The following is a 12,673-nucleotide window of genomic DNA, read 5'->3' on the forward strand; positions in this document are numbered from 1 at the left end:
ATTTACCGTTATTAAATAAACTATGTCTCTTTTACTCTTGGTGTCCAGTTTTATTCGTTATGGTCCCCTTTTATTGTGTCCCCTAGACTTGAGACAGGTTTGTCTGTTGGGGACATAACACACCATAAGGAAATATCATGTTCTGGAACCCTACTGAGATCGCAAAGACACATTAAAGTCTTTTCTTAATAGTTTTGTTGTTTCCTTTTGGTTGCAGGTGAAGACCATGGCAAATCCTTTTGCTTATGAGGAATATCGCAAAGATAAGATCCACCAAAAGATTGAGGACTCCAGAGCCCGGAGAGTGCATGTTAATGTAAGAAGTTGCTAAAACACTTACTTTCTTATACTAACTAATCATAGTAAAAAATCCTTTCATAAATTTTCCACTTTCATTGTCAATATGGTGCATTCACACCAGATGCAATTTGTGCAGCTGGGACGTCAAGTTTCATTAAGTCAATGTACAGACTCAATCTGAGGTCCTGCAGTGTCCAGTCATGTCAACCTGTCAGAGACTTGGCTTTGGGCACATGACGTTTTCAGTAAAAATGTCCTCCAGTTTTATTTTTCTCCTCTCGAGGTAGTGCTTAAACTGGGCTACAGACAGACGGAAGTAACATTCGAAACGACTCTGAATGATCTGGAAATGCAGACATGGCGACGTGAATTCCATAAAAACGATAGCAGTTGCTCTGGGGCGTTGAGGCGTCGTAGTAAATTTGACGCAAGGTGGCAGATGCAAATCGCTATTTACTAGAGCTGTCAGGCGATTAAAATTTTTAGTCGCGATTAATTGCATTGTCCATAGTTAACTCGCGATTAATCGCAAATTAATATGTGGCCTTTTTTTTAGTAAAAAAATGTGTGGATCGTGGAATTTAGCAGTTCTACAATAATTATGAAAACAAGAATGGCAAAATTAATAGTTTTCATCAGAAATACTTTATTTTGTAACATTGTATTGAGATAAACTTAATAAAAGGCTGTAACATAAAATGCTTAGCAAAAGCCCAAGTGCAAGTGAAGGGCATTTTAAATTCAAAACTTCAATCAACGTTTGTATTTGTATTTATTTATTTAGTAGGGACGGATATAAAAACATAGACATACAGCAAAGCAGCAGTCCAATGCCCATATCATCATGCTTGTAGCAGGAGCTAATTTGCAGCATTTGTCCCCAGATGGGCTTTTTATACAATAAAATAATCGTGATAAGGCATAAAATGAAGTGACTGGTTACAAAATGACAAAATTGTCTAAAAACAGAGACTTGTTAAAAAGATAAATATATACGTACACACACATATACATACATGCATACATACACCTAAGCAAACCTCACTCAAACATGTGTGCAACGCTGCTGCTGGTACAGCCAGGACTTTGTCTGTTTTTTTAAAAAGACTGAAGCTGGTCTTGTTCTGCTCTCTCCTGTTCCCTTCACAGAGAGAGCAGACTGAGCAAAAGAAGTTTTGCGAAAGGGAACGTTGCAGTTTCCTCTTGAAGCTGCTCCCACTAGAGCAGCTTCAAGAGGAAACTGCAACGTTCCTATAAATTAGAGAGTTCTGCTGGAACTCTCTAGTTTATAAATTAAAGTGCTTAAGGGTTTAGGTGCTAATTCGTTAAGACATTTAAAAATAAATTTTAAGTAAGTTCAGTAAAATAAAATAAAAAACATCAAAAATAAAATTTCCATAACACTTTCATGTTCATTTTTTGTCAGGACCAAATCTTTTCCTCCTCTGCTAATAAATGAAATAGAGATTTATCATTTCCAATGAACTTTTGTTTTTTTTAAACATTAAAGACTGAGAAAAGCGGGATACACTGTGGATAGTTTGACTATCTGTTACTGCCGCCGCGTTCTCTGGCTGCAGCTCGATGCAGCGACGTGTCCAGCGGAGCTCACGCCATGAATATGCCGGCAAACAGAACGCTATGCTGGGTCTGAATTAGGGCTACCACAAACGATTATTTCAATATTCGACTAATCTCCGATTATTTTTTTCGATTAGTCGACTAATCTGTTCGTCCGGCGACTGGATGTAAAACACCCATTTTAACCATAATGGGCTTTAAACTTGAAGTGTTTAAGCTATATGCTAACTAAAAATAAATACAATAGTTTATTAAGCCTTTAATGAATCATTCAGGTTTTCTCCTTAATTTGTTTCTGGCATTAAAATAAGACTTAAATCAATTGAGGTCACCTGAGTCAACTACAGAAAACTTAATAAAAGCCTGCAAGTATTTTTTAAAGCTTTAATATGTATATTTAATAAAACATGTGTAAAGTATTTCAAAAGCTTTTAGCAGATATAAACACACTCAAAATATTTGCTCACTGAGGCCCATTTATTAAAGCAAAACACTAATGACATCTTTGAACTCAAGATATTCCTATACATAAAAAACGTGAGGATGCCCATAGAAACAAAGAGCTTTAAGACATGACATCTTTAAAAAATTGGGGAAGTGTATATTTTCAAAAAGGGAGAAAAGCAGGGGATGTTAGAATGTACATCAGTACTTTCATTCTTTTACTACCTACATCCACTGCACATGCGCAGAACGAAATTAAATCATATTTTTCAGTTTGGTGGACCGCCCTTAAATCTGTGTTACTTCTTTAATGTTGTGGTTACTATGCTGTTTGTTGTCATTTTTGTGACTTTAAGTTACATTTAGTTGTATGCTTATTCTGCTAATGTTATGCTACACTTAGCTTTGGACTTTTAGGCGAGCTACTTCACTTTTGGGACTCACACATCGCTCCACAACTCTGCGGCAGATCCATACCGACACACAGCCTCTCTGTCTGCGCAGTGAATGTTTCATAATCATGATTGTGGCGCAGAATATGAATGAAGCCTTGGACTAGCGGTTCATTTCCAGTCTAAACTCATAACCCGCGCCGTCCTCGCAGCGTTTGGTTCAAAGAGTGCGGATAATGAAATGTTCATTATGCAGACAGAAGCGCCGTAGACACGGATCTGCTGCAGATCTGATGGATTATCTCCAAACAGCGCATTAATGACAGCCGAACACGATCAATTTAAACCCGAAAAACTGCTGCGGCAGAGCTAGCTGTGTTAGCACCGATGTTAGCATAGCTAGACGAAGCTCTCTGTTCAGCGTGATCAAACTCAGTCACAACATGCTTCATCTTCACGCACCGCCATAGCGATCTCATGGAACACAAGTTCTGCCTTAAAGAAATTACATTGGACAATTTCTTCTTTTATTTTTCTTATGTTTCCCCATATTTAATTTAAAAAACATTGCTAAACTGAGTCCAGTTGTATCACATTCTGAGATGGAGATGCTTAATCATGCTTTTATTTCCTCCCGTTTTGATTATTGCAACTCCATCTTTACATGTCTAAGTAAAAAATCTCTAGAACGTCTTCAGGTTGTCCAGAACGCTGCTGCAAGACTTTTAACTAAATTCTCCAAATTTTCTCATGTCACCCCACTGTTAATCAAACTGCACTGGCTCCCCATCGCCTACAGAGTGCAGTTCAAGATCCTGGTTTTAACTTACAGAGCAGTTAATAACCAAGCACCGGTCTACATAAAGGACCTTGTGCAGCCGTACGCTCCCACCAGGTCCCTGAGATCATGTGACCAAGACTTACTGGTGGTTAAAAGAACACGGTTAAAAACTAAAGGTGACGGAGCTTTTGCAGCAGTGGCTCCATCTCTCTGAAACTCCTTCCTCTCAGCCTCAGATCTGTTGACTCAGTGTTTTCTTTTAAAAAGCAGCTAAAGACACATCTTTTTAAAATTGCCTTTTCTTAATTATGTTTTTATATTCAGTTTTTATACTCTGTTTTTTACTCTGTTTTTATACTCTTGTTTTATTCTTTGTTTTACTTGTGTTTTATTGTGAAGCACTTTGTGATTTTTATCTTGAAAGGTGCTATATAAATAAAGATTATTATTATTATATTATTATTTTCGAGTTCCGTTAGCGTGTTGTTGTATTGTTGTTGATACTCCAGCCTACCCATTAACATCACTGCTAACCAGCTTAGCACCACTGCGCATGTGTGAAGAGAACGGCAGACCCGGCATTACAAAGCGCGAACCGTAGTTTTGAGATCAAAACAAGGAAAAAACAAACAAAAAAACGACGCTTCGACGACCAAAATAGTTGTCGATTATTTTAATAGTCGACGTAGTCGCGACTAATCGAATAATCATGGCAGCCTTAGTCTGGACCACGCTTAAACCTCCAGAACTTTGGGATATTTTGCATATTTTCACGTGGCGAAAGAGGGACGGGCCACACACTCAAAGCTGAGATTTATCTTTTCATCTACAAATAACTGCCGTTGTTTAAACTACATTTAAAACGTCCCCCGGTGCGCTTGCTGTTTGGAACGTCGGAGGTCCGCAACTCTCGGGACGCGGCGCCGGACGCGAGCCGGAGCTGGGTTAGGGTGCAGGAGTTCTCCGCGTTCTGGCGCCGGGCCGGTTCTAGCTAGCAGCTCGGTGGTTGGAGACCCGCCCGTGATCTAGTGAGAGCAGCCGGTGAGTTAGAGGACGATGACTTTTAGGGACGCCGCAGTATGGAAAGGCACGTATGAGAAAAGACGCGATTAATGCCTCAAAAAAATTGTCGCCGTCATGCACATGTCAAATTAACCCGTAATTAACGCGACAAATCTGACAGCCCTACTATTTGCACTACATGCGAATCATGTCCAGTATGAATGAAGCATAGCAATAAAATACCATAGTATAAAAATACTTCCGGTTCCGGGTCACCAGCAGACATGTGCCTCCAGCTCTCCTCAGCTCTTCAGCTTTTTAAATTCTTTTAAAGTTGCGACTTTAATCACCGAGCTGCAGCAAAACAGCTACTGCAACGAGGAGAGTTGAACATGGTACAGAAGAAAAACTTTGAAGCCAATTTGATGGAGCTCAAAGTCACACTCGAGGACATTCAGGCTAAGCTAACCCCTGTTCTTCTGCATGATGCTGAACTATCAGCTCTGGTGGTGCTTGGAGCTAAGCTATCACCACTGTTACAACTCGTGGAAGATTTCTGACATGAAAAGGCACGTAACGAACAACAAGATAATCACCAAGATCTCCTGGAGAGAAGAATGCATGATATGGATCAACAAGCGTGGATGTGATTCTCACGGGACTTCAACTACAACTCAGGGCGCGACCAGGTGCTACCAACGTTAGCATGAATGCTAACGGAGCTGTGATGGATGCTATCACGACCGTGGAGAATCAAGTTGGAGAATTTCTTGCGTCTAAAGGGATTTCCTTGGACCTAAACACTGTTGAGGTCTGTCATCCGCTTCCTCTGAGAAAGAATACGGATAAACCAGCGATCCTGATCAGGTTTGTGAATTGAAAGCACAAGATAGCTCTGATGAAACAACGCAAACACCTGAAAGATTCGACTATCTTTCTTAACGATCATCTATCCTAATATTAATCTGATCTGGTGAAGCACGCGAGGCTCCTGCTCAAGAGGAAACAAATCCATTCAACATGGATCCAGAACTCCAGAATTTTGTCAAACCTCACAGACCACCGGACCTGACGAAGCCTCTGGAAATAAAACCCATGTACGACTTTGAGAATTGCGGGATTACGCATGTTTGAACCTTTAATTCAAGCAAAGTGATTCTGAGCTGCAGAACTTGAGCACAATTCCCTTAAAATGAGACCTACGCAGTCTCTCAGTCAGAACAACAAAGAACGATTACGTGGCCTTAAACTTGTTCCTAAGCTGTGATGTAGCACTGATTCTGCTCAAACTACTGATCTTTTTTTCTTTTCAAATGATTACTTTTTGTATTATTACAATCATTCTTTGATGAATACAATCTCCCAAAATTGTCTTTTAATGAGAATATTTATATTATTGGTACTGATTAATATAAATGATTTGTCTGTGGATGTTTTGAAATTTGATTACATCAATGATATTATTGATCTTTTATAACCTGAATTGTAGAGTATAAATATTTGATAGTAAGTCCTGAACCAGATATTGATAATTCATGTAGAGAAAATGGTATGGTCGAGCCGGGGTGGGATTATATAAATTTACTTCCTTCCACTCCCTTTCAAGCAATCTACTTGTGATTCATTTTGAGGTTATTTTTTTATGTGTTATTCTTGTTTGCTTGAAATGAACCATTTCATTCATTCATTCAAAAAACATATATAATGATAGTCTGGCTGTCAGAACTTTGATTTTCTCTTTTTTGGTTTTAAGTGAAAAATGTGTAATATTTTAGACTAACTTCTACAAGGAACTTATTTTTGTCTGTGATAAAAATAGAACTTTTTCTTACTGCCACAGAAGCTTCCAAAGGTAAATAAAGAGCTGGCACTGAAACTGATGGAGGAGAGGAATGAGGATGCAGAGATGGCTTCGCAGACAAAGAAGGAAAAGGTATGAAAAGACATCAACTTATTGGTGTTGAAACACTCAATTTATGATCTGAAATAATACAATTTTTTGTTGTTATAGTCTGAGTCCTCTAAAGCTGTCCTCCCTAACCTTTTACGTAACAAACCTGTTTAAGGTCTGCCTACATAAGGCTTCACATTAAGATCAACCTACAGTAAAAGACAGTTGAATATATCTAGATAGTTTCAATAGAACAAAGTTTTTTTGATTTGTAAAAGTTGTTTCTGATTTGTGGAAAATTCTTTAAAGGCAAAATACAACTGGCTATAATACAAACTAAAAACTGTACACTGCCCCTACAGTGGACAAATTTCCCAGGTTGGGTTTAAAAAGTATATTGGTTTAAGATACTTTATCATTACATTATTCTACATAACTATCTATGGCGTTTCTCCTTTATGAAGGGGGAAACACTGCTTTTTTTTTTTTTTTTTGAGGTTCAGATTGACAGTTCATGTAAAGTACGCAGTCTGTTGATCTGGATTAAAAAACCTCTTCGTGCTGAGCAATACTCAAATGTTTTTGTAATAAATGTTTACACAGCATGATAAAAAGCGTTCGGTAACGGACGGGGGTGGGGGGGCGAGACGGAGGCGAGGGGCTTCTCCGTAATCATGGAGTTCTCCGGTCTCTAACCCCATGAATAAGGGAGAGCACTGTATTTCTAAAGTCTGAGCTGCTCTTTAAAGCCAGATATGTCATTGCCCTGACGAAGTTTCTGCATGACCGGTATAGGCTGCAGCCTCCGCGTCAAACTCCTTTGTGTCTACGTGGGTTTAGAAAGCGTAGTTGTCCTTAAATAGACCAATCAGAAGAAAGCCAGTGCAGCCCTCCAAGCTAAAATTTTCTCTGCGAGCCAGGGCAGAGTCCGCGCGAGCGCACATACCAAAAGATTCTGCTTGCGCATCACTCGTGCTCGAGGGACCAGCTCACGCACGCAGAAGTAGGCAGTCTCTCGCGAGCGAGGATTTTTTTTTCTGCTCGTGGTGGAGGAAAAAGCGCTCGCGGGGGTCTGAATTATCCACGCGGAATATTTGATGTGCTCACGGAGATTTCTTATTTCTGCATGGAGTTTTGACATAAATTAAATGCCATAACTATCTTGCATTTCTTAATTACAGGTTTTTTTTTCATTAAATGCCATTTAACACTTAGACAACTCCATTTAGGGTCACGTATTCCTTCTTGGCAAAAAGAATAATCATATATATATATATATATATATATATATATTTTATATTGTACAATTGTGGTCACTTAAAAAGTATTTTCTTTTTAATGTTTTTGAATGTTGCTTTTCTATAGGAAAATGGTTCAAAGTTCATTTCACATATTTTACAGAAGGACTCAAACTGACTACGACTGATCGACCCTCCCCCTGCACGCTTACTTGCACGTGCCGCGCAACTCTCCTTTTTTTTCAATGGAAGTACTTGCATGAATTGTGTTCACAACATCTCGGAAATGTGTATCTAAATGGATGAGGTTATTTAAGCATTTCTATGACCGTTCAGAAGATTAGATTCGTTCATGAAAGTCACATCTCTATGCAGACAGGTAACGGTGTTTTGGAAACACCTGTTCTTTCGTCTGTTCCTGCACTTATCCCATCCATTTGGAAAGAAAGGTCCATCCATCCATCTTTTTGACCGCTTTGACCCTTTCGGGGTCGGGGGGGGGCAGGAGTCTAACCCGGCTGCTGATGGGTGAAGGCGGGGTTCACCCTGGACAGGTCGCCAATCTGTCACAGGGCCTCAATCACACACACATTCACTCTCACATTCACACCTAGGGGCAATTTAGAGTCACCAATTAACCTATGAGGCATGTTTTTTGGACGGTGGGAGGAAGCCGGAGTCCCCGGAGAAAACCTACACATGCACGGGGAGAACATGCAAACTCCACACAGAAAGGTCCCCAGTTGATGTTTTTTAGATCCCCCAGCCGGGCTAACTTGCTGTGAGGCAAGATCGCTAACCACAGCGCCACCGTGCAGCCCACAAAGAAAGGTTCCATATACAACTTTTCTCGTGTTACATGCTGCCAGACTGTTTTTAGCACCGAATCTAAGAGAGATAATCCGGTCAATTTTCAAAATAAAAGATTTCCGTCTCAAAGAACAAAAAAGGTATAATTTATTTGTTCTTCTGCGGCCCGGTGGCAAGGTATCCACGTACCAACACCGGTCCGATGCCCGGTGGTTGGCGACCACTGCTTTAATCAACAGGTTGAGCAGATTGAGATGGCTCAAGATGTCATATAGAAATGCTTTTATAAAATAAACGTTTTTATCTTGGAGCTCTGTTGTGTCTGTACCCTTTAGAAACTGGCATATTTCCTTACACAAGTCTATACATCTCCTCTGTACTTTTTCGGGTTTAGCTATCTTAATCATGTGTAGATAGATCTTAAAAAGTCTTACAAGCCTTGAATTTGAACATTTGGAAAGAAGACCTTAAAAAAGCAATTAAAAAGTCATTTTATATCTTGGTCTTAAAAATGTTGCAATTTAAAACTTTTTCTGTATGACTTTTCTGGTCTAAAGTTTAATTTTTTCTAACCACGATTGTGTAAGGAAAGCGCGTTTACCAACATCACCAACTGCTGATTAAAAAAAAAAAAAAAAAGAAGACAACAAAAAAATTATGCTTGATGATCTTTGAAGTGGAGTAGGTCAGAGGTCATGTAAATTTACCTAAAGTTCACATTAAGACGTTTTGATTTTTAAAGCTATGTAAATGCAAGTGTAATTTAAAATAAATAGCAACAGAATAAAAAGTAATTTTAGATGCAGCCAGATCCAACCACACCAGGTTGGTGACCCCTGGTTTAGAATAATAAAACCTCTCCTTATCTGGGACACAAAGCCCAGACCTTTGCAGTACAACGCAGCAGCAGGAACCACTGCACCACTATTCAGTACTACTTGAAACACTTGGTAGATTTTTTGACAGGCACATCTTCAGTGTTGTTAAGGGCTTAACAAGAGAAAAATAAGGGGAAAAAAAGAACTACCTTGCCAGTTAAATTAATCTTTTCCGACCAAAAATTATTAATTTTGGACAATGTGAATAAAGGGGAAGGTTAGAGAGTGGGCAAAGTTACTGTTTTGTATTTCCCAATTATGTTAATGGGGTTTGGGAGTTGTAAAGGGAAAATGATCACAAGAGAGAAATATGGAGGACAAAGATGGATACCTATCGCAAATGTGTGCAAATCAGGCCCAGGATTGCACTGCACGGGCCTGTGAGTTCCACGGGTCCTGGTGATGGTTGGGCAGTGAGTTGTGAGAACAGTTCAATGCTTAAAGCTTTAACTTTTGTTTTTCCCCTTTTTGGTTAAACAATGCAGACTATGCCCAGCATTCTAGGGGACGACCGTTTCAAAAGGATGTTTGAAAATCCTGACTACCAGGTGGATGAGCAGAGTGAAGAGTTTCGTCTGCTCAACCCAATTGTCTCCAAAGCTGGACAGAAGAGAAAAAAGAAGCTGCGTCAGCTGGTGGCTACCAAACAGGTAACACTGTTCTTAAATATATATATTGTTGTCATTTTTTTGTTTTAGAAATTACATGACAAAGATGTTTAGATGAGTCTAAAGTTTTCTGAAAAGATGAAAAGACTTTCAGAACAGCATTTTGTATTACAATGAATATGTTTTTGTAAATGCTGAAGTCTTGTTGTCCCAAACATGCTTTCCCCCTTTTTTGCTTCAGAGCATCAGTTTTTTTCAAATTGTTTAACCCTTTAACATCAAAGATTTACTCCAGGGACACCTAAATGACACACACTCTTTGACAGACTGTAACTCTTCAACCGTTCACACAATCAGCATAAATCAACTAATTCTGACACAGAGCAAAGCGGCTCTCATTTTGGCTTTGCACCGATATGGAGTATATTACTAACATAAAGTGTTATGTAATGGCTCAAAGCCGCTTTTCTCTGCAACAGAATCAGCTGATTTATGTTGACTGCATAAGCACTTTACCACTGTTCACTGTTGTATATCAGCACAAGGCTGCTTTTTTCTCAACGATTTGATTCATATCATAATTTGTGGTTGCCGATTTAATTTATAGTTAATCTTGTTTCATTTTGAACGATCCGAATCAATCAAATTGGCTTAGATAGAATTATTTAGATAAAGATAGATCCCGGACAGAGATAAATACCTGGTACCTGTTTACAAGCAAGTAAACAGAAATGAATACATCCATTCACATTTTAGTTTCGTAAAGTTCAGCCCACTGTTGTTTTTCCACATCAAAATAATACAAAGAGAAAACAATATTAGAACATTCTACCTATCTGTGTGGTCACATGTCTGCAAAATTAAACACGTTTCCACACATTGGACTGTGAAGCTCTTGTGTTAAAAAGTTCAAATGAGAGGTCTGAACGTTGGGAAAAATTCTTAAAGCATGTCTCGATTCTAACTTTTGTTGCCCAGGTGGCTAAAGATATAGAGGAGCCAGAGGGGCAAGTCAGTTCTGAGGAGGAGAGCTCTGATGATGACAAAAGCTGGTTGGAGGAAGTAAGAAAACAGCGTAGGTTGTTGCGTCAAGAAGACAAACACTGCAGGAGACAGGAAAGGAAAGAAATCGAGGGCAATGCTGGTTTGCTGGAGAAGATGCAGAACAGAGGCAAGAAAACTCCCAAAGCGCCTGAAAGCAAGAAGTCAAGTCAGCCACAGTTTTATCAAATCAAATGTGGAGAAGAGTTCAGAAGTTTCAATGAAATGGCCCACAAGCAGAAAATTCAAAAGTAAGTTCTGCCAATTGTTGTTTTTTTTTTCTTCTTCAGTGATTATTAATTTTAAATATTCTATTAAGATATTATTTGTGAACAGCCAGCAATAAAATGAGAGGATTTATTCCAGAGTGTGCACAATGTCTTTGTTTCTTGCAGAGCCTCTCTGGAGGATCGTCTGAAGTTGGAAGAGCAGGATGGACTCAGTGTGGCAGACACTGCAGTGGGCAGCAAACAGATAACCTTCACTCTAAAAAAGGTGCTCCAGTTTAACACTGTGGAATATTCAAAAACTGTTAGAGGCTTAAGCAAGTTTAGAGTGAAGATAGTAGACAGACTTCTGAATATCGTTCACCACATCAGTCTGGAGAATTGACAAACGAACAAAAACTGTTTCCACGGTTTTGCAAAACATCACAAATTTAATGAAACCCAGCAATTTAGCACAAAGCCTACCATAGTTTAAGATAAAGCACAAAACACTAAAATTATCATACAGAATCGTATAGTTAAAGAAGCTTTATAGGATATTTAAAAAGATCACCCCATTGTATTATTTTCCAAACAAATCACATACATCATCTTACTACAGTACAGGAGATTTATCTGTGACACATTATCACTCTTTTTACCTCTGAAAAGAAGGCATGTTAGCTGTTAGTTTGTGTTTTGGTAAAATAAACCACATGGCTTTTAAAATTAAAAATGCATAAATTCATCTATGTTATGTAACACTCCTTGTTTTTCTTCTGTCAGTCTGATAAACAGATGAAGCAGCAACAAGCCGAACATGAGCACAACAAGGAAAGGAAAAAACTGAGACGCTCAGCTGGACAGTTAAAGAGTGTCCGTGGGAAAGGCTGGGGAGAAAGAGGACATTGCTGAGAGGAGTCTTTGTGTGCCTTTACAGCTGCTGCCCACAGTCACTTGTGGGCTACAAAAGTCACATCTCAACACCCTCCTTTACTTAAATTTGGAAGCTTAGTTTCATTCATGTTTGTAATTTGTTTCTCAGAACTAGGCAATTTGATTCCACTTGGATTCTCATTATAAACATTTTGAGAACGTCCTGTCTCTTGCTGGAGTATTTTTTTATTCACTGAATTTCAAGTCTGTCCAAGTGTTACACACAGGGTCTGAAACTTTATATGGGTATGAAATTAACTAAATAAAAGGTGAACAAAGTAGTCAGGGTTTGTTGACAATTGCCATTACGTTTTTTTCTTAATTGAGTTTTGATGACAAAACTGCTGCCCTGTTTCCTTCTTCGTGTTGCCACACCAGGGACTGTTTCTCTCTGCAACAAAAAACATGATTGTCAAAATGACATCAGATTTTCCTGGTATAGTTCTCCCAACATTTCACTAGAACCACCATGAAAAAAGAAAGGGTGTCACATAAACATAAATCAACCTCTGTAACCTAATGTAAACAACAGGAGTTGGTTCTTTTTTTCAGTTTGAGGTAATTT

At 38.9% G+C, this 12,673-nt stretch overlaps 1 protein-coding gene across 3 annotated transcripts in view; it reads left to right on the plus strand.

Moving 5' to 3' along the window:
• Positions 1-12,276, plus strand: part of nol10 (nucleolar protein 10) — a 75,720-nt gene extending 63,444 nt beyond the window's left edge. For 2 of the 3 annotated variants that reach the window (XM_024264557.2, XM_024264559.2), the window contains 6 exons: positions 218-316; positions 6,341-6,433; positions 9,803-9,967; positions 10,904-11,217; positions 11,362-11,461; positions 11,959-12,276. In XM_024264557.2, the coding sequence (XP_024120325.1) occupies positions 218-316; positions 6,341-6,433; positions 9,803-9,967; positions 10,904-11,217; positions 11,362-11,461; positions 11,959-12,087 (900 nt within the window). In that variant the 3' untranslated portion in view covers positions 12,088-12,276. The remainder of the gene's footprint in view (positions 1-217; positions 317-6,340; positions 6,434-9,802; positions 9,968-10,903; positions 11,218-11,361; positions 11,462-11,958) is intronic. The other variant, XM_024264558.2, reaches the window with a different exon arrangement.
• The last annotated feature ends 397 nt before the right edge of the window (positions 12,277-12,673 follow it).

The sequence above is a fragment of the Oryzias melastigma genome, unplaced genomic scaffold, assembly GCF_002922805.2.
Source record: "Oryzias melastigma strain HK-1 unplaced genomic scaffold, ASM292280v2 sc00232, whole genome shotgun sequence".
Taxonomy (NCBI): Eukaryota; Metazoa; Chordata; class Actinopteri; order Beloniformes; family Adrianichthyidae; genus Oryzias; species Oryzias melastigma.